Raw genomic sequence first — 22,175 nt, 5'->3', positions numbered from 1 at the left:
GTGGTGAATCGGATGGACCGATTCATGCTCTCTTGGCAGAATAGAATACTTGTGTGGTGGGCCGATTCAGAGATAGTGGGTTCGATGTGGTATTGGGGTGGTGGAAGGTTTTCAAAGTTCTACAAGTGTCATCTTGCTTTTGGAAAGGTATAGAGAGGCTACCGTATGTGGATACAGTTTTTGGCTATTTTGGAATTTATCTTGCCCCTGTATGCATGGTTCAGCTAGGTGTGGTTCGATGCTTAGGTGGCCGTGGGCCTAGTTCTTCCGCTGCTGGAATTGTCTACAATTACGGATCCTACTTCAGTGTTTTCGGTGGCATCCTTAGAGGTTTTATATGCTTGGATGGGTCGATCATCAGTTGGATCTTGATCATTTCTATCTGTGGGTTAGATAAGCGTGATTATTCCAAGATGGGTGCTCGATGGATATGCATCAGATTAGAATGACTCAGACTTGTGGAAATGTGGTAATGGGAATGGAATTTTTTCTAGAGTCGGTGATGGTTCGTGTGTTGTGAGAGCTTGGTGACTGATTTAGGTTCATCCTTGATTTTTCTGTGGTTATTGATTCCGAAATTTCTCTCGTAGTTACATGATTTGGGGTTTGTCATGGTAAATACGTTGTGGTTGTGAGATCTTAGATTCAGATTCAGTCTTTCAGTTAATCGGTGGTTTGAAATAACCCTTTGAGGGTTAAGTTGTCAAGATTGATTTGGGAATCCTTATATGGATTTTTGGGGTAAGGTTTAAGAATGGGTTCATTTGGAGTAGTAATTATTGAGTTCGGAAATTTCACCTCGGGGTTAATAGCGTCGAGTATTTTTTGCCTTCTTCTACTTTATGTTCGAGGACGAACATGATTTTTAGTGGTGAATAATGTAATGACCCTAAAGGTCATTTTTGGAAATTTTCATAAAATGACCGTTTTACCCCTCCGATAGTTGCCCCGAGTCCTAATTGTTGTATTTTCGAAGTTGGTTTGAAGGAAAATTGATGAAAAGTTGAGTTTTTTAAGAGTTAAAGTTTGGTTAAAAGTGTTATTTCGAGTCATTTGGAGTTTCGAGACTCGAATCGGATTTTCCGTCGATTCCAGCAGTTTTAAAATGTCGAAATGGTCTATGAGAATTTTCGGAGTCGAATTTGGAGTTAAAACGAAGATTTGAGGTCTTAAGTTGCAAATATTGTGAAATTTTGATCAAGAGTTGACTTTGGTCAACAAACGAGGTTTCGGTGCTCGAAATGGAATTCCGAGGGTACCGTTGGATTCAGGGGGTGATTCTAAGTTTAGAATGAGTCTTGTTGAATTTTTAGAGTCCCCGAGTGCGTTTCGAGTTTTTGAGCCTAAAGTTAGTTTCTTCACGCCTTATCGGATACCGGGTCAAGGAGACCTCGAATTCAAATTCCGACGATTTCATTGGGTCCGAAACGTCATTTTCAAGCTAGTAGCATATTTGGTTTGTGTTCGGGAAGTGCCAAATGAGTTTTGGGTGAGCTTTTAAGCTTCTTGGATGCTTTGACACTATTTCAGCAAATTGTGGCAACTAAAGGGTTCATTATTAGTTTTAAAGGTCGAAAAATTATTCCGAAGGTTCTGACATTTTGAGCATGAATTATAGGACTTATCTGCAAATTTTGGTGCATTTTCGCTAATCTGAGATTGGACTTTTATCGCAAATAAGAAATAATTGTTTACCGAGTAGAAATGATATTTGACTGGGCAACGAGCATGAAATTGAGCTCCGATTGAACGAACAGGTTCGTATCATTATTTAAGACATTTACAAAAAAGAATCGGGTCATTTCACTATCGTATGAGGAAATTACGGCCTTTTTAGTGAAAGATTAACTGTTGTTTTTCTGGTGCATAACAGCCATGTATTGTTATAAAAATCTTAGACTGTGTTCATATGGTATTTTGAGCATATCGGGAGTTCTAGAGATCGGAATGGAGTGATTCTTACGGGTTTCTTCTTGAATTAATATGAGGGTTAGTATTCAATCTTCAATTTGACATTTTCTCATAATTTCTTTATCTGGTTTTTTTTTCCTATCCGTAAACCTCTTGGGAAAAATTGGGGTTTTATTGATTTGGACTCCTTTTTTGATGAAAAAGGTATATTTACAATCCTTATGCTATGGGTAAACTGATTTTAACATAAAATTATTGATTCATCGATTATTTTCATCATATTAATCGCGTACAATTTGGACTTTCCCGATAAAGTTAAAGTTTGATAAATTGAGAATTTCAAGATCGATCTTAACTCCGTTTTTGATGAAATTTCATATTTGAACTTATCTAAGCATGGGTAAGATGTTTTTCAAGAGATATTTCATTTTCGAGTCGGGGTTTCGAATCCGAATATTTTAGGTTTCTTCAAGAACGTGGATTTTCCTTCAAATTGAGTTTGTGAATTGATTTCAACTCCGTTTTCAAATTGGTTTTCACCATTAGCTTCCAAATACCTTAAGGATCATTTTACATCAAAAATTTCCAGATTTGGGTATCGTTTTCCAGTATGAGACTTTTGGACCGTTTTGCCCTTTTCCCCTAAATTTCTTGATTTTGGTGTCATTGGACTCGAATTGTGATTGTGATTAATTGTTTGAATAGATTATTGTGATCCGGATTATACTCGCAAAGGAAAGGCTCAAGTCGAGTAACTTTTGGAGTTCGTTTTAAAGCAAGTGGATTTCAAACTTTGTAAAACTCTTAGACTACGCATGACTACTTTCCAAATTGTGTTGGGGAGTAATGGGGATTGAAGATGGGTTTTATTTGTTGATTGAAATTGTTGTAAATGAAAGATGGGGAATAAAACGAGCTAAATGTGTTATATGTGACTTGAATTTGTTGAATAAGTCATGTGATAACTGATATTGAGGGAATAGAAGAGCATGAGTAGGCTATGATTGATACAAACATTGATGTTGAGACAGATGATGTGTAATACTATGATGTGGTCGTGATATGGTTGTGATTGAGACATGTGATGTGTAATACTATGATGTGGTCGTGATATGATTGTGATTGAGACAGGTGATGTGTAATACTATGATGTGGTCGTGATATGGTTGTGATTGAGACAGGTGATGTGTAATACTATGATGTGGTCGTGATATGGTTGTGATTGAGACAGGTGATGTGTAATACTATGATGTGGTCGTGATATGGTTGTGATTGAGACAGATGATGTGTAATACTATGATGGATCATGATATGATTGTGATTGATGACATGTGCATATTCATTATTCATCTCATGTGTGAACTATCTGTTGCATGAGTTCTGAGACACTATTATGAGGATGGATGGATATGAGACACAGTTGAGACTAGCTCCAGCTAAAGATATATGAGATGGACTAGCTCCGGCTAGCGATTTGGCCGATGGGATCTGGTTCTGGCGGTGATACATGGTCCATGTGTGGCCCCCATGGGTTTTGATTTTAGTATTCAGCGTGGACTGATTACGTCAACATATGTGTATCGTAGGACAGACATGCATCACGACTACATGACATCATTATTGCATTTTGCATCGCATTTGCCTTATCTTTGTCTGTGATGTGTGGATTGTATCGGTTTACCCTTCTTATGTGGAATTTGATCTACTTGCTCTTATTTGTTTATCTGAGGTTAATGAGGATATATTGTTGGTTCTGGCTGTTGAATATGATCTGTTTAGTATAGGTTGGTTGGTTTGCTGCTAGATTGAAGTTTCGGTGGTTCGGTTGGTATTGAAAGGAGTTGTTTGTAGCTGCTAGTTTTGCTTAGTTTAGAGTTACTTGCGAGTACCTGTGGTTTTCGGTACTCACCCTTGCTTCTACACAATTGTGTAGGTTGACAGCTCTCTCTTAGATTCGACTTAGTAGTTTCTTTAGCAGATTGGCTTCGGGACATACTCGAGAGGTAGCGGTTCAATCCAGACGTGCCCTTGAGTTATCTTTACTTTCAGTTTTGTTCTATTCGAGAACTATACTCTGAGACTTGTATATTTTATTCGAATTCTATATTTAGAGGTTTGTACATGTGACAACCAAATTCTGGGTAGTGTTGAGTCTTAATTAAAGTCTTCCACTTATTTATTATCTTTTATTCTCGTATTTCTACTTTTCTATCGTTGTGGTTGGGTTAGGCTGACGTGTCCGGTGGGAAATGGACACGTGCCATCACATCCGAATTTGGGGTGTGACACAGAAAATCTAAACTAATATTTAATATATCGCATATTTTCTTTATGTTATTTCATGTTTCTTGAAAATAGTAGTATCCTTTAAATCAATTATCATGCATGGTAAAAAGAAAAGATAAAATAAGCATATAAGTTCAATCCGAACACATTTTGTAAAAATCAAAATTTGAAAATTTAGATATAAAGGAATAATGTCAAATTATAAAAACATATAATTTAGTGTACACAGTGAGTATTTTTCTTATCACAATGTATCTTAATTACATCTAACTTTAGTTTACGATTTATTATACTGTGATTACTTTTTTTTAATTATTAACCACGGTGAATATAATGTGGATGACATGCAAGAGAGGATGTATAGCTAGATAGAACCTAATAAATTTGAACTTTTGAATTAAAAAATACCTATGAAATTACACACATATTAATTCCTCATACCCAAGTTCTTACAAGTAATCAAGATCAACTTCAAAAATTAAATTCTCAAACAAACATTATTTAAAGTTAATCAAGCCTAAAAAAAGTTCACGTAATGGGGAATATTAATCTTTTGAATGAATTGAAAGGTGAAATTAGGAAGAATTAACCGAAAATTCTCGTTATTTACTATGTATTAATCATGAAGTGAATGGATCATGTTTAGATTCTTGATCAGTTTTGATCTTATGCATGCGCAAATATTTTGATTAGTATGGATTATGCTAAGGGGTTCTTTATACGTTTTGAATTTTTATAAAGAAAAAAAAAAGAAGTTACGAAATCATTTTTAATTGTACCATGGTAAATATGTTGTGTGCAAAAGAAAATAGATATGAATCAATTAAAGATAGTGTTAAGTTTCCACTCCCTATCAAGGTAGACATTAAATATAAAATAGCACTTGTAATAAATAATATTTATTGATCATATAGAAAACGAAAAGGAAAAGAAATTAAAGAGTAAATAGACATTGATGAGGATCAGTAAAATTAAAAATATATTATAAATACACAAACAATTAACGCCATGCCCATATATATATATAAAATCCCGCAATCGAATAACCTTGATTCTCTTTTACAATGTGCAGATTCAATGTCTTCTTCTTCTTTTCTCTCTGCTCCGCTTCCATAGTCCTATTATAGATTATCTCTATCTCAATATCTTCCGTCTTTATATTTATCTCAATATCCGTATCTATATTTATTTCAATATGATTCATCTCAAATTTTTTATCTACCTTTATATTTGTGTTAACTTGATTCATCTCAATTTGATTCATCAAATAAACAATGATACTTTAGATGGCAGTAATCTAGTTATGTGATTATATATAAGAAGGAAAATTAACATAATTCAAATTCAACTAGGATGGCCAACTGCACTTTACTTTTTACAAAAAAAAGAAGAAAAGGACTCCTTGTCCAACTGTTAAGTTCAATTAAAACTAAAATCTTTAGATATTGATAATGTGGGAGGGATATATATATATAGTTTCGGATATTGTTAGAGTGAGTTAAAAGTCTAGTATTGGTTGGGGAATGGAATGTCGGTTTGATTACATGGATTTGGGTGATCTCCTCATAAGCTAACTTTTGGATTGAGTTAGACTTAGGTGTCATATCTTATATGATATTAAAGACTAATTCATCCCTAATTTACGCCATATAATTTTTTAATAGCATAACAAACATTTTAATTTAAAGCAAGCTAAGATTGACTATATTATTTTTAATTATGTCACTTCAATTAGCTCATCCTCATAATATTATTATACAAAAAAAAAAAAAGAGTAAATTCACTAATATATAAATATAAATCTATGCAAAGATAAAAAAAAATTACTAATTAACATGACTTGGACACAGAAATATGTCATAGTTTACTATTATTTATCAAACATTCTACTATTATGTAACAATATATCAACAATACAGAAATATTTTAAATAATATATCTTGTTTTGACATTATAAAGATTACAACACGTACAAGAAATCACAAAAAATCTTTAAATAGCTCTATAATTAATTGTTTTTTTATATTGTCTTTTTGTGGAAAATGTCGAAGGAATTATACCTGCAAATCTTTTATATCAAGAAGATCTAGGCGTTTTTTTATTTTATTTTAAGTATTTCATTAATTTTTATGATCAATTAATTTGAAATATTTCTCTAAATTTTTACGAAATCTTTGTAGGAATACTTAAATTCTCCAGTGTTAAATTAATATAATTGGAACCAAAACTATTATTTTCTATTGAATCCAATTCTTATAAATTAATATAGATTTAAATTCAAAATTATTAACTTCTAATAAATTAATAGAATTAGAACCAAAATTATTAACTTTTATTGAATTTGATTCATACAACAAAATAGACATTTTCTTGTTGTTAGGCTTCTTCATGAGTTATTTGTTACGGTTTGTTTTGATTTATTCAAGATGAGCCTGGTCGAAAAGTTTTATAATCAAAGTCTAGAAGCAGAACAAAAAGTTTAAAGTTTTATGATCGAAGTGTAGAAGCAGAACAACGCGAACAAAAAAACAACATACAGAAGACCTTGAATGGTGTGCTTGCATGAGTTCCTTAAATTTGTGGTCATATTTCTTTTAGTATTAGAATATACATTTTTCGTCCATTATAGAGAGGTAACTTTATGCTAGCTACTCTGGCCAGCAAAGTAATTGGTCGTATGAGTATAACCCAGATTTGTCATTTTCCTAGATTTTCAAGAAAATATAAACAGTCTATTGCCAAAAGGCAACAACATTCATTGTTATAGGTTATATATGTTTATTTTGGCAGAGTCTATACCAATATGACTACCACAATTATGGATTTTTATTGCAACTTATTAAAATTCTCAATTTTATAAAACTTGGGATTTCCATCTTCATCATGCTCAAGAATTTATTCTAATATTCTCTAAGCATATTACTAGTTTCATATTGTAGCTCTTCATATTTACACATGCAAGGATATCTAAAAAAAACGAACAATCCAATATGTTTGTAATCTTGACTCAAATGCCTAAGTTCACAAAGACATACAGTGACAGACATGGTATGAGAAGAAGAAACCAATTGATCAACAATAGGTTCATCCATGATTCAAATGTTAACCAGAATCAATAATAGCCTTTTTAGTTCAACAATGTTGAGTATTAAATTATACTGTTACAAATCTTTACTTAACCATAAAATATAGTAATTCCTAATTTGTCCAAACTTCATCATTATCACCTGATTTTCATTTTCCCCAAGTCTTACTTTGTAATATTCTCATGTGGATAGAAGAAGAATACTTATTGAGGGCAATAATTTTCTAATAATTTGTGTAGTTACTAAATACATTTATTTATTACAAGTTTTCGAATACATGCATTGTATATCTCATGTTTATTAGTATTAAAGTTCTAAAATGATATAAATAATATTGAAGTATGAATGTGATGAAAATCTTAGGAGGAAAATACGAGTATGAATTAATGAATGATTTGCTACAATTTGTTCACCAACACCTCCTTGTGTGACACTCTATTTTCCTTGAACTTATTCAACTATTACAAAGCACGCTTGAGATTTTTTTTTAAGAAGTAGAGTAGAAAACTTAAAATAATTGTAGTGTAAAAATGACAGGGAACCCCTCTATTTATAGCCAACAAATAATAGTATGAATTATGAATATGTGCTAATTGTACCTTATTAGAAAAGTCACAACCCTATGGAAAAGTCAACCCTTTGAAAAGTTCACAACTCATCGGAAAAGTCACAATCCTTTGAAAAAGACACAACCCTTTCGAAAATTCATAACCCTTCGAAAAAGTCACAACACATCAGAGAAATCACAACTCTTCGGAAAAATCACAACCTTTCGGAGAAGTCACAATCCTTGTGTCTACTTTTAATATAATATAATTTAATAAGCTAAACTGAGTGTTTTTAGTTGGAGATATTATAGTAATTTAACATTTAAGTTTGAAAATTCATGCTTTTAAGATAGTATAAATATAGATAGATAGATAGATAGATAGATATAGATTATTATTATTATATCAATATTTTTTTAACAGAATATATTACTCTAACAAGTTTCGTCATTGATCAATTTAGACTAGAAGTGTTGAATTGTGTTGTATCCAAATTGACCCCATTAATCTGAAAAAATATGACCAACTTAAAGTGAAAGATAAGACAGATTTAAGGATCCACTTCTCACTTAAACAAAACAATTTATTATTTTTTTTTATAAAAAAAAAAACATATGTTAGCCCTTTCTAGCCCAACTTCACCTACCAAACCCAACAAAAATTTTGAATGAGAAGGGATTGGCCGGACACCCTTTTTTTTTTTAATAACTTGCGTAAATTTTACTTGTTTAGGAGCTAATTATATAGATACATTCTAATTTGCAATATTACATATTCTACTAGATTTTGGTGCCTCAAGATACGTGTATATTGAATACATGAGGTCAAAATTAAGTGTAATTTGTTCTAGATACATTGTATCCAAGTGGTTCGCAGGTATCTGGAATACATAACAACTCTTTTACATGTTTAAATTTGAGTAATTAGTACAAAATGTGATGCAACACACATTTATCCTTCATTTTATGTCTAACACTGTGTTATAGTATAACTATATACCAATTATAATGAAATATTTTAACTAATATATCTAGTTATGACATAGTTAAAGATTATCACACCTACAAAAAATAATATAAAAAATCCTTAAATATGTATTTTCCAAGAAACAAGATATGCCCACGTTGCCACAATTAACGACTCATATTTTCCCACAGTATATGAATTTATATCGTAACGTATAATAGGATGAATGTCTGTTATCCATTTTCGTTTTTTTTTTTTTATAATATATATTATTATTATTATTATTGTGAGTGCTATTATATATTTTAACGTCTACTAGTATGTAAATTATCTGAAGGATGCAAAACCATTTTAAGAATAGTGTCGAATATTTTAAAAATCGGAATTTCTTATATTTGTAGCGTTAATCTTCCTTGTAGTTTCAGTTGGTTTGATGTACTTAATCTATTGTTACCTCGATATAACAACGTCTATGTAAATTTTCTCGATTATCTAAACAATAAAACGTATTTTTTTTCAATAAAAAAGAGTTTCCACACAATAACTTATCTTTTTCCACAATATAATAGGTTTAATATTTATTTTTTCTTTTTTATATAATAAATATATATATTAATATAAGTGATATTTATATATTTTAATAATTGGATGATCACTAAACCTATGTTCAATAAAAACGTATATTATCTTTAATTGATTCATCATCTATTTTGTTTTGAACACACTTAACAAATTTACAATGGTACAATTAAGTGGAAATAAATGGCGAGGGTCTTTTGATAATGAAAAAAAAATAATCCCCTTTCATATCTTAATTAAAAATAGTTTCGTAACTTTTTTTCATTACAAAAAATGAAAAATTCACAACATATAAATAAGCCACTTTAGCATAAAACATTTTACAACAACAATAAACATCTTACAAATTCATAATCCATGGTTCCAAACATGAGCATTCAATTCATGATTAATACATAAGTAAATAACTAAAATTTTCAGTTAATTCTGCGACAGTTTTTTCTAATTTCACCCTTCAACTCAGTCAGAGGATTAATATTTCCCATTTTCACCATAGACTTAGCAAAATGACTGAAAAAAATAGCCTCATTTTCAGCATAACTCTTCACCAATTCCTTAGTCTTTTTTACATTTCCAGTTAGAAGCACTTCATCTGAGTTCAAAAGACCTTTGCCCCATAACAATAATTTGAAATATGTGTTATCAAATCTAACTGGTGATGCAACATCTAGAGGAGAAATATTATTGTCTCCACCACTTGTTGGACAAATTGATTTTAATCCATTGTAGTAAGTTTTCTCTAGAGTTACATCTGGTAAATTGTCACCTTTTTGATTATATAACCTTTGTTTAAATGACACACATCTTGCCATACCTATAGTGTGCCCTCCTGTTTAAGCATTAAAAAAATTATAACATATATAAGTGTTCGAAAAAATGACTTTCATGTATCGAATACAATTTGTATAAAATTGATGTAACTTACCAGAAAGAGCAACAAGGTCTTGTTCATTAAGACCTTGTTTATTGAAGAGGTTTATGAGATTTTGGATTGTTGAGTTTGGTGCTGGAATATTTATATTTGCTTTGTTGAAATTTGCTGTCTTTGAGTCTCTTCTTCCTAGTGGTACTTCCCAATATGGTCCACCACTCTATTAATTCCAACATATTAAGTAACACATTATTATAAGCAAAAATCTTGAATTGGCTAGTACTTAATTATTATATTCTACTACTAGTCACGTGAGATTTTTTTTTAAATATGATTTTACTATTATATAGTAAATAAAATCCAGTTATAATATATGAGAGTAACACGATAAATCTTTCTAAAAGTTTTGTTTAAAGAGTAAAAATGATTGCAATCTATGTAAAAATGTACTAACTTTAAAGGATTCGACATGTACACAAATGTTGTCAGACTTTTCAAAAATTGTTAGTCAGACATGTATAAGATCCTCCAAAAAAAATACACTAATTTTGGAGGATCCATGTATGTTGTCAGGCTTCCCAAAAATGTTTCAACATCCAAGTAAGATCATCCAAAAATGGACTAGCTTTATAGGATTCGACATGCACATGTTGCTTGGATTTTCAGAAAATATTGTTGGACGGGGTATAAGATCCTCTAAAAAAATGCATTAATTTAAAGGATTAAACACGTATATATCAGTATTTTGAGGAATCCGAGCAACACAGGCGGCAATCGTTTTCATGTATCTATTTTAAAGATGAAATGAAAAAGAAATGTTGGAGTTTAATTAGATGTAAGCTTACTAGGACAACAGAGTCACGAGCAGCAAGGGCTAGAATGTCAGCACAAGAGACGGTGTGAGGACAAACTTGTTCTAATTTAGCTTTGATTTCATCAATTACTTCATATCCCCTTAGAGAATTCTTGTTTGGTCCTGCTTCCTTTTCACTTTTGAATGCACTATTTTTATCCAATAAAATCGATGCATCACAACCCTACAACACAAGTATAAAAAAATTAAATTATTGAGGGGATAGGTCCAAATTTAGCATCTTAACATTTCAATTTACCATTCATTATATTTTGGAGTCATTCATACCATAATCGTCTCGTATTTGTCCTTGACTTTAATAGATCTTTAGTAGTGGACTAGACGTATTAGGGAGATATATATGAAATGAATTACTAAAGACATGATATGAATGATCCAAGAATATAACATATGGTATACGAAAATGTGTATAAATGTTTATACCTGAACGAAGCAATCATGGAAATGAAGTCTAAGCAAAGAAGCAGCCATTCTTGGATCTTTAGAAATGGCCTCTTCTAAAACAGACATTACAATTTCATTTGCTTGGGGACATGAGATTTGGTACAACTCTGGGAATAGACCACCATAATTATTGGAACTAGAAACTGGAAAGGCTTGGAATATTGCACAAGATAAAATAAACATTACTAGTCCAAGAGAAGACATATTATTAATTGATGAGTAGAAATTGAAAAATCAAATTGTTGTATGATGATTTTAATTACAAATGCATGGAATATTTATAGAGAGATAATGTGACCAAATCAACTAACTAGTCTTTTACCAAATCCTCTAATATTAGTAAGTTAGATTACATTTCATGGTAGTCAACTCAATTTTTACATACCTTATAAGAAATTAATGTCTCTTTTGTTAAAGCGAAGTGAGCCTTGGTGCAACAATAAAGTTGTTTCTGTGACCTATAGGCAACAGGTTCGAGACGTGAAAATAGACACATTAGGTTAGACTTTCTACATCACACTTCTTAGAATCTCAACCTTTTCAAACCGTGCTTACAACGCGAAATGATTTGTGCATCAAATTTTTGTTTAAGTGTTTTTAGTTTGAGTTCTAGTTCTACCTGCTCCAATGAACAAAATGTGAAATAAATATAATACGTCAACCACGTTATAGAGTTTGAACAACTTTTGAACTTTTCTTGTCTTGGCTATTACTTCAAAAGGTTGCAATTGCAATTCCAATTGATTGCTTGAATAATATGTCTTGTAAAAATGAGGATTAGTTCGAGTTTGTAATTAAGAAATTAAGTAAACAAATTTGGATAAATTTATAGGATCTTGCTAATCCACTCAAATCGCACGATTCTTCATGAAATAAAGTAATTAGCTACTAATGATTAGGTCTATGTGATAAATTGGGTTATCACATAAAGTAACGGCTTGTTTACTGTTTCGAATACTACTACTCAACCATATGTGAGTTGATTTTGATATTGCTCCATGCCAACCAAAAAGAAAGAAACGGTAAGTTACGAGTACAAGAAAATTCAATTATTTTACCTCAAATTTCTATGTTTGTGAAGTAAGATTCATGTAAGATGTATAAATAATTTATACAGAGTAACGTATGATTTTCGAACCACAGACAAAAATGCCTTGATTTCAAACAAGCTAGAATTGACTGTATCATTTCTGATTATATCAATTCATTTAACTAATCTCACACTACTATATATTACTATACAAAGTAAAAACAGTGAGTAAACGTAGTACATTATAAATCTACTGATGGGACTACAAGACTTCCTAAAAGAAAAATGAGCTAAAGTAAATGTACTAACATGACTTTTAGACACATTAGAAAGCTACTACTACAAATTAAAATCATCTTGCTGATAAAACAGAACATTCTCATACAGCTCACATAGACAAACCAGGTCAAACTGTGCATGTCACGCGATCAACTGTTTAGGAATATTAGGTCAATTTGTACAATGGGGAGAAGGAACAGTCTAACAAAGTAGTTATGTGTGACGAGATATTTATATGTACAGAAGCAGCAGTAAGTGAGAACAGAGGCACAAACAATGTGTACCAGTCTAGCATTAATTCCTTTGAACAAGCATGCAGGCTTTTTCTTCAGTAAACGGACTGCTGATGTGAGGAGATGGACGACTTCTAGTGATTCTTGTTTACTATTGTTATGCATATTTGTCAGAAGCCACAATCTGGAGATTCTTGTGTTGGGAGTTACACATTCATCTACTTAAGTTTCAATTTATGCTGGCCGTAATCATGATGTGCTTGTGTCTGTCGCCCTTCAAGTATATGTATTTTGGTGACTTGAGGCAATTATGATACACACATTTGCCTCATAGGAGTTAGAAGCCTTGCAAATCGGAGGGGAACATGTGCTCTCACCATAGTTCCTTTCTCAGTGTATTCCTATAAAATCAAAAAGAAGATAAAAGATGAAAATTCTGTCTTATAATCTGGGATAGTAGGCAATGTTGGTACCATTTTGTCAATATTATCTCCATATTGCTTGGACTAATGCAGGAAATGAAAGAAGAAATGGATTTGTGTCACTGTCGGTATGCTTGTCTTTCTCATGTAGTTTGTGGCTAGGCTATTGGCACACAAATCCTCCTATTCTTAACCAGAATTCTAGAGCTCTATTGTAGAACAATATGGAGTGAGTTCATGGTGATACAACAGCCACGCCTCAATCCCAAGCTAGTTTCATAGTGATAATAGCAAAAAAGAAAACCAACTATCTCATGCACAAGGACACTTTCAAACTTCAGCGTAAGTGAAAAGCTAGGTGGGGATTCGTCACTCTCACTTCCCTTAAAGTTTATAGAAGTGCAAAAAGTGTGTGGGTGGAGGGGGTGGGGGACAAGTGAGGGGCTAAATGCAATGGGGAAGACATTTGAAAATGACTAGTACTTTTAAATTACTAAGATTATGCGGCTTACAGTTCTCTCAACCATTCCAACTTGATGTATCGTACTGAGGAGTTCCCCTTTATCAAATGGGATCAAGGCTTCCACCCATACCATTGCATCCTGCCAAACAAGTAAAGCTCTATCCATCAAAATCAAACCGTTCCTAAAACTATTGATTAATCATTTTCTTTTGGAGAAAATAAAACAAGCCATATACCTTTAGTCTATTCTGGATTTCGTTGCAGAATTCATCCAACCCTTCACCAGTTAAAGCAGAAACGCAAACCACATCGTTTCTCGTCTTGGCTTCTAACTTGATTTTCTCTGGATCTTCAGCTTTATCAACCTGTCAAAAGATAGTTGTCTGATTACACAGTAGTTTCAACTTCAGAAGTCAGGTTGATCACATACCAACTATCTTTATCAGAAAACGTTATCTATTGTGGTAAATGGGAAAGAAAGGGAAAATGATACCAGTTTAAGTTTATGCATAGAAGATGCTCATCTATGCCTAGACTATCTAGTTTAGGCAGGAAAAACAATATTTTTTTCAATGTGCACTGAGGTCAGTGAGGAAAGGACAAACGACGCATGTGTTACACTCAGGAAAATTTTTTTAAGTAAAATGACAATTCTTGTACAGTAAGTATCATTAAACAGTAACCCGACAATAAACCAACAACATTCAACATTAACAGGGAACGGCATAAAAAGAAAGGGTTGCAGGTTCAACACAAGAATCTAGCAAAAAATATCATGATCAGTTGGAGGAAGAACAAACCAATCAACAAGAAGATGGCTTAGGATTAAGGAAGTAGAGTGCTCACTGCAAATAAAACAGTATTCAAACTAAATGACATGCAACACTAATACCTTGTTCCACAACATCAACTTTGGAATTGATGATGTATCCAGTTCTGAAAGAACTTTCTCCACAGCTTCTATCTGTTGCTCTGCGAGTGGGTGACTAAACAAGATGGCAAAAGAAGATAAGAAGCTTACGTTGGACGTTGTATTAAGAACTCACTCTATCAAATGGATTTACTTTACCTGATGTCCACCACATGCACTAAAATTGAAGACTCAGCGATTTCTTCAAGTGTTGCCCTAAAGGCTGCAACCTATTGTAAGAAAAACCATATAAAAGACCGATTTCATAATATCTTAACTTATTAAATGAGCCTATGTTGAAACTTGTCTTTAGCGAGAAGATGTAAAAGATGAACTATCTGTTCAAAGTTGCAAAGGTATTTACCAGAGTTGTCGGTAATTTTTGGATGAAGCCAACTGTATCTGTAAGCAGAAACTCCTTCCCATTCTTCATCTGGCTCAGAAGAGTTGACAACAAGCACAATACATTACAACCATACAGATAACTAATTATACTTATAATGCGGATACGATCCAGATGCACATAATTTTCAGCCAACGAGGAATTTATGTGCTTGAAAAGGGCACCAAATATAGGAAACATGTCCAAGCAATGAGTTGAGCTGTCATGAGGGTTAATCCTCAGTCATTATCCTCACCTGCACCCTTCTTGTAGTAGGATCAAGTGTAGCGAATAATCGGTCCTCCGCAAGAACATCAGCCCCAGTCAACTGGTTAAGAAGTGTACTTTTTCCGGCATTTGTGTATCCAACCTAAAACAATAAGCACTTATATATAAATTATCCATTCTCTTGAGCATGGTGTACAAACATTCTACAAAAGACAAATTCCATACCAAAGATACAACAGGGACAGGTACAGAGACACGACGGTTCCTGTATTGTTTTCGATGCTTCCGAACAGATTCTAGCTCTTTTTTTAGTACACCAATCTGCAAAAGGTTATAGTAAAATCTAAAGTTAGTCATAGCAAGGTGCAAACAACAACATACCCAGTGTGATCCCATCCCACAGGAAAAGGGTGCAAACAACATACCCCGTGTGATCCCATCCCACAGAAGAAAGGTGCAAACAACAACATACTAAGTGTGATCCCACAAGAGAAAGGTGCAAAAGAGACCCAAAAAAAATGTACCTCACATTTACACATTATTAACATGAAAGTAGAGAACTCCAAAAACAAATGGATTATAGAACTATGACAAAGAGGGTTATAAATAAAAGGAAAAAGCTGGTTCATCCACTTCTCCGGGTAATTATCGATACGAATCAGGAGCTCTGACAGAGGAAGACAATCATGACTTATTGGTTTAATCTTAAAAGCAGGGTCATCACCACGAGACCCGGTGCAACTAAGCCAAGGAATTTCACTATTCATAGAGGTCTCATTAACTTTTGCATGGTCAGATAAGCAACAAGATGGAAAAACAATACTGAGAGCTCAGTTCAGCATTAACACACAGGTTTGCAAAGAAAGGACAAGATCTGTTTTAAATTAAAGTTCCGGATGTGCATCAGTGAACTTTTTATATACATCTCATTAAAATTTGATGCAAGCTGGTGCTTGCACGAAACATTTTGCTGTTGAAATTCGGAAGATGCCAAAAGCATGCCACCGAAAGGTCACTATAATATGACTAAAGCCAGTAGCGTATTGAAAGCTATGACAGGCAAAAATTCAGAAACCAATAATCAAAACTCACTACAGTCCAACCTCTACAATTGTCCAGAAAATTAATGAATATAGAGGGTTAATATCTAGCTCTAGTTCAATTTGGATGAACCAAAAGTTAATTACAATACACATAAAAAATTTATGCTTAATCAGCAAAAATTGCTTACTTGAGTACGTAAAATTCTCTTGTCTACTTCGATCTGTTTTTCACCCATACCCTTGACCTGCCCTCCAGCTTGACGCTCAAGGTGAGTCCACATACGGGTTAGCCGTGGTAATTGGTATTCCATTTGTGCCAATGACACCTGAAAAAATTCAACTGGTTATGTAAAAGTGCAAAAACTTTCAGGATGCAATACCGACAACAATAGTGGACTTGCCTGTAAAGATGCTTCACGGGTTGCTGCACGCTGGTTGAAAATATCCAGTATGAGAGCAGTGCGATCACACACTCTAACATCTCCACCAAAAGCCTTCTCCAAATTACGCAATTGTCTAAAAAGAGCATCATAAAACAATCAGCCTATTGATTGCCACAAGTTGAATTTACCCTTTTTCAAGTATAGAATTCGATGAAGCACTACCAATTAGATATAAATATTAACCAAGCACAAGTAGCCAGAGTGGATAAAAAACTCCATAAGACCAAAAGCATTGCAGGAAAAAAGGTAAAATACAAAACAGAAAATTACAGAATATAACAGCAACGTTCTTGCAAGAATAATAATCATGTAATGGGAAAAAAAATTGCTGAGAAATACCCTGGTGAAAGTTCATCATCAAATATAACAGTCTCAACATCAAATGCACGAATTGCGCTTTTGATTTCTGAAACCTTTCCAGATCCTATGTAAGTCCTCGGATTGGGAGAAGATAGCCTATAAGAAAAGAAAAGAGTAAGCTGAGCCAAAAGAAATTTAACAGGAAAAGAAAATAATGTATTTCTCTTGCATCTTGACAGTACCATCCCAGTAAGTGTAAAGAATAAATAAATGAAATAACGTGGAAAACAAGTTCTATGATTACACAACCCAGAGCCCACGCCATAAACAAGTTAATAATATTTTTGTGACAACTCCAAGTTAAACAGCTGTAAGACGACATGTCTATGCAGTTAAAGTGAGCTCTATGATTAGTGGACCTTACACTATTTACATTTTGATCTATATAGGATTATACTAACCAGGACCTATGAAGCTAAGGTTATACAAATCATCACTGGTATATCAGAAATGACTATAGTACCAATACTTACTTCTGATATGTAGAATCAACAACCAGTAGTCCAGCAGTATCAGCCAGCTGAGCCAATTCCTTGAGTGATTCCTCTATACCAAATGAATCTTCTGTATCACCTTTGCATGCAACACCCACTAGGTAGGCTTTCTCTTCAAAAACCTAAAGCAGCAAAAAATTGAGTCCAAGAATAGAAAGGCAGAGTACATGAAAATTTGGTTGGCATTGCTAAAACTGCTTTTTGCATTGGAAAATCAACAAAAGTAAAAAAAAAAGTCATATGCCATATCAAAAAACTTATGCATACCAATAAATACATAACATGCATCATTCTTTTCACTTAAACTTGTATGGATATATCATGGTTAGTTTTGAACACAATGTAAAATTTAAAAATGAAAATCTATCAATGCTTATTCACTTACCCTTATACTCCACACAAAAGATTAGCACCATTTATGTTTGAAGACTAGCACCACACAAAAGACTCATTTACTATAGGAATGACAAAAGAAAAGAAAACATACCACAGCTTGTTTTGTGATTAATGCTCTTCCTAGTGTTTTTTTCTTTCGATTCTCATCCGGTGTCCAGTATTAGTATTGGAGCCCGACTAATCCGGATAAATTAACTAAACTTAGTGTATGCATAGGGCTGCTGATAAACTTTTCTCTATGTAAATATTATATGCTCATTAAAATCAACTTATTCATACAAAGCAGAGGGAAATAGCAAATAAAATACAATACTTCAACCTGCTAAGATTTAGCCCTAGAAAATAGAAAAAAATAAAATTCGAAAAAATAATCTCACCTCTCTACCATTACGTAGCTTGAATCTACTAGCGTTTTCATCTTCCTCATCCAATTTTTCCTTGTTCTCACTCTTACTTATCCAAGTTTGAGCTTTTTCTTCAGCTACAACACTAGCAACTCCATTTTCTACTTCATTAACCTCAGTATCCGGAACTGTTTCCTCTTCAATTACCGGATTTCGCACCGATAAGCTGTCGTCCGGCGATAGAACTCCGATTTCTTCTCCGACTGCTTTAATGCATCCACGGTAACTGTACTTTGTTTGGATTAGCTTAGTGAAGGAAACGGGTCGGGTACGGGTCTGAACCCATCGGAAATCGGACTCCGGGAAGAGAATGGATGGTTTCAAATTGGAGCAGAAGCATAAACTCATGATCAAAGGGATTTTTTGTGTGGATATTATGCCGTATTCTATTTTAAGCTTTAATATCTTGAGTCGTATTTTTGTTTAAAAATCCATATTTTATTATTTTTATCGGCTATTATTAATAGTGACAAAAATGGTTCAAATGCAGTTTTAGCAACAATACCGAAAAAATAAATATAATGTTTTTCCGCTTCTTAGATCGGAGAGCTTGATAGAAAATTTAAATAGTAATACAGGAGACGGAAGATATTTTATTATACAAGAGGAACTCGTGATAATATTATTACTACATGTTTCATTAGTAACATTCCCTTGGATGTTAATGCAGATTTTGCTTAATTTTTTCTCTATATTATGAAGATTCATCATAAATTTAATAATATGAACAAGCTCACACGGATCGAGAGGATGTTAGTCTTTTTCTTCTCTTTTAGTTTGGGGGAGTAGCACTTATCTAGTAATGTTTGTAAATTTATTAACAATGCATGCAAAAGCTTAAACTTTTAACGTGAAATAAGGCTACCACATAAAGCCTATATATATATAGTACTAAACATAAAAATTTGAGACAATATAGTGAAAAGCATTACAATTTTCAGAAACTATTACTATACTACTACTATTTCTTAACATCATCAAGTACTAAAAAGTACAATAAATGCCTTCCATATCAGGCTACATTTTTTTGTGTTTCTAACATGTTTCCAATTGCCACCCACCTTGTACTTCTTCAACTTTTCTCCCACACTCCAATCCTTCAATTAATTCCAACTCTGTAAAACCATAGTATTATTACATCAAATAAAATATATTTCCTCATTCTTCTCACTTCAACCCCTAACATCACAAAAGAAAAAAAACAAACATTCAATCAGTTGATTATGACAATAGTCGTGAGTATAAACAGACTCGTAACTAAAGACTAAAAATTGTAACGACCGAGAGTTTTGCCTTTTGAGCGCCTAATCGCTCTCACAATAGTTTTGACAGCTAGAAAATGACAAATTACATCCCATTAGAAAAAAGATTAAAATTAAAATTGTTTTTTTGAGCTTAAGTTTGCTTGCTTACTTCATTCTTCTGCAGAATCAGTAACACCTTCTCTGTTCAACAAATTATCTGATTCAACTGAAGATTCTGCAAATTCTTCCTTATACATTTCCTCAATCATGGGCTTCCATAGCCTAACTCGCGCGTTAATAAACCAGTTGGAAACCTTATAACAAGATCATCATAATACTAAATTAAATTATGAATATTGACTATTCAAAATGTTATGCCAAACTATAGGTTCATAATTACCTGATTTTTTGATAAGCCTGTTTGAGATGATAACATAAGCTTTTCAGAGTCATTTGGATATCTGCTTAAGAAAGACCATCATTTAATATAATACAAGTTACTATAAATGCTGCAGACATACATATTAAGCTTTTAGATGAGATGATCAGAGTACATACGGATGGAGAAAGTGTTCGAATAGCCAAGAACGAAGAATTGCCACTGATGTCTCTGGCAATCCTCTAATTGGTCGCCAAGCTTGTCGATTACCTTGAATGATTCCAAGTTGCTGAAGAGATATTCTGTTCTGCAGAGTTTCTTTCTCAAAAAGACTCAAATGTGACAAGCCACTGCTAATTTTCGGCACGTCTCGTAGCATTTTTTGTCTAATGACATTAATTTGAGATATGATGGCATCTCTTAAGCAGCAAAAATGTCTAGACATTGCTTGAAGTGCAAGTGCTGTGTAAGCTTTCCCTGCTCCAAATCCTGCTATTACCTCAAATGTTGAAGTAACTTCTTCCATATGTTGATAATATTGCTCATATCTCCTTTCCACCTGAAAAATCAGCATTAGTAATGTTATAAACCAAAAAAGTTGAATCAAAATATGTATCGTTTAGTAGAGTGTATAAGAATAGTACTGAATAGCGTATATTAATAATGATGAGATTAGTTATACATAGAGGGAAAACCCTACCAAACAAAGGATTAAATAATATATATGATGACTAATACATGTACTATACTAGATACATCCTAACAAACGACCTCTTAAGCTTTTAGACGAGATGGAATAATCAAGAATTCTGGTGTTATATTTGCTTACCTCTTCCAACAAGACTATGAGCTTCATGATTTTAACATAAAGTTCATGTCTTTCATTGAACAATTCATTGCTTGGTGGGATTTCTCCTTTCAACATAGTGCGAAGGCTTAAAGATCCTTTCTTGCTATTACGCGACAATCGCCTAATAAACTTCTCATTACTTGAATCAATAGTCTTGCCACCAATACAAACCAATTCCTCCAACAGAGACCGAGTTGGTTTCAAGTACTTTGAGTTACCAATAGCAGAAACAAAAGATTCAGTTCCACAAACATTCGAAAAAGATTGATTCATTGCAGCTGCAGAGAAAGAATACTCATTGTTCCTTTGGTCAATTTCTTGGTTCATATAACTAGGATTAGTAAAACTTGAAACAAGTGAATGTGAACCTAAAGAAAGTGAGAGTCTTTGTGCTTGTTGGTTAGTATTAGCATCATGTGAAGCTCCAAGAAGATCCATCAAATGTCTACTATGGTTAACATCATGAGAATCAGTAGTAAAATCAGGATGATTAACAAACTCTATGGATCTAGAAAGTCCACCATGAGGCTGATAGGCAGTAGTAGTATCAGATTGATACATGTCAAAATGTTGGCTACCAATTTGACTAGTCATGATGGAGTCTGAGTTTATAAATTGATGTAAAATGCTTGAGTGTGAAGGTGGGGGTGAGTCTTTTGAAACCATTTTAGCTATAGAGTTCACAAAAATCAATGATCAAGAAATGTTGAACACTAGGAACCTATGCATTGCAAAGTATTCAAACAAGAAGGGGCTAAAAAGGGGGAACAACTAACATGAGAAAGTCCTTTAAAGTACTTGTATATAGTTGTATTATATACTCCCTCTGTCTCAATTTAAGTGTCTTAGTTTAATTGAGCACGAAATTTAAGAAATAAAGATAAACTTTTGAATCTTGTTATCGACTTGATAAACAAGAGTCAGTGAAAGTAAGACACTTAAATTGAGACAATCGATAGAAAAAAAAAGACACAAGTTTATGAATAATAGAAACATGACATACTTCATTGAATGAAGAAAGCAAAGATTCCCCTGCATGCACTCTTTATT

General features: G+C 33.0%; 4 protein-coding genes across 4 annotated transcripts in view; 1 reads left to right on the top strand and 3 right to left on the bottom strand.

The window, feature by feature from the left end:
- Positions 1-22,175, top strand: part of LOC125827712 (floral homeotic protein PMADS 1) — a 305,579-nt gene that overhangs the window by 58,313 nt on the left and 225,091 nt on the right. The gene's annotated exons all lie outside the window — the stretch shown is intronic.
- On the bottom strand, positions 9,669-11,790 carry LOC125827696 (peroxidase 9). Its single transcript, XM_049507015.1, has 4 exons — positions 11,545-11,790; positions 11,093-11,284; positions 10,302-10,467; positions 9,669-10,205 (listed from the first exon to the last, which is right to left on the bottom strand). Exons 1-4 carry the CDS (start codon positions 11,767-11,769, stop codon positions 9,793-9,795), a joined length of 996 nt encoding a protein of 331 aa, XP_049362972.1. The 5' UTR covers positions 11,770-11,790; the 3' UTR covers positions 9,669-9,792.
- LOC125827665 (uncharacterized) lies at positions 12,944-19,043 on the bottom strand. The gene is made up of 13 exons (XM_049506981.1): positions 18,626-19,043; positions 17,832-17,974; positions 17,338-17,454; positions 16,957-17,071; positions 16,744-16,881; positions 15,738-15,833; positions 15,541-15,654; positions 15,267-15,335; positions 15,062-15,132; positions 14,885-14,978; positions 14,229-14,357; positions 14,042-14,131; positions 12,944-13,508 (listed from the first exon to the last, which is right to left on the bottom strand). Exons 1-13 carry the CDS (start codon positions 18,998-19,000, stop codon positions 13,416-13,418), a joined length of 1,644 nt encoding a protein of 547 aa, XP_049362938.1. The 5' UTR covers positions 19,001-19,043; the 3' UTR covers positions 12,944-13,415.
- Positions 19,807-21,850, bottom strand: LOC125827680 (BEL1-like homeodomain protein 11). The gene is made up of 5 exons (XM_049506998.1): positions 21,105-21,850; positions 20,455-20,834; positions 20,297-20,357; positions 20,066-20,210; positions 19,807-19,831 (listed from the first exon to the last, which is right to left on the bottom strand). Exons 1-4 carry the CDS (start codon positions 21,789-21,791, stop codon positions 20,067-20,069), a joined length of 1,272 nt encoding a protein of 423 aa, XP_049362955.1. The 5' UTR covers positions 21,792-21,850; the 3' UTR covers positions 19,807-19,831; position 20,066.

The sequence above is a fragment of the Solanum verrucosum genome, unplaced genomic scaffold (genome assembly GCF_900185275.1).
Source record: "Solanum verrucosum unplaced genomic scaffold, falcon-dt-bn FXZP01000064.1, whole genome shotgun sequence".
In the NCBI taxonomy this organism is placed as follows: Eukaryota; Viridiplantae; Streptophyta; class Magnoliopsida; order Solanales; family Solanaceae; genus Solanum; species Solanum verrucosum.
This window is presented reverse-complemented; position numbering and strand designations above follow the sequence as displayed.

Bases quoted from the DNA above. Each gene is read 5' to 3' on its own strand.
- LOC125827696 (XM_049507015.1), bottom strand. From the start codon at position 11,769: ATGTCTTCTCTTGGACTAGTAATGTTTATTTTATCTTGTGCAATATTC. The intron at 11,285-11,544 runs GTATAAACATTT...CTTGTGTTGTAG, and splicing joins TCCATGATTGCTTCGTTCAG to GGTTGTGATGCATCGATTTT. The intron at 10,206-10,301 runs GTAAGTTACATC...ATGCTTAAACAG, and splicing joins AGACCTTGTTGCTCTTTCTG to GAGGGCACACTATAGGTATG.
- LOC125827665 (XM_049506981.1), bottom strand. From the start codon at position 19,000: ATGAGTTTATGCTTCTGCTCCAATTTGAAACCATCCATTCTCTTCCCG. The intron at 17,975-18,625 runs GTGAGATTATTT...TTGCTGCTTTAG, and splicing joins AGCTACGTAATGGTAGAGAG to GTTTTTGAAGAGAAAGCCTA. The intron at 16,882-16,956 runs GCAAGTCCACTA...GAATTTTTTCAG, and splicing joins CCCGTGAAGCATCTTTACAG to GTGTCATTGGCACAAATGGA.
- LOC125827680 (XM_049506998.1), bottom strand. From the start codon at position 21,791: ATGGTTTCAAAAGACTCACCCCCACCTTCACACTCAAGCATTTTACAT. The intron at 20,835-21,104 runs GTAAGCAAATAT...CTGATTTTTCAG, and splicing joins TCATAGTCTTGTTGGAAGAG to GTGGAAAGGAGATATGAGCA. The intron at 20,211-20,296 runs GTAATTATGAAC...TCTTGTTATAAG, and splicing joins CAGGCTTATCAAAAAATCAG to GTTTCCAACTGGTTTATTAA.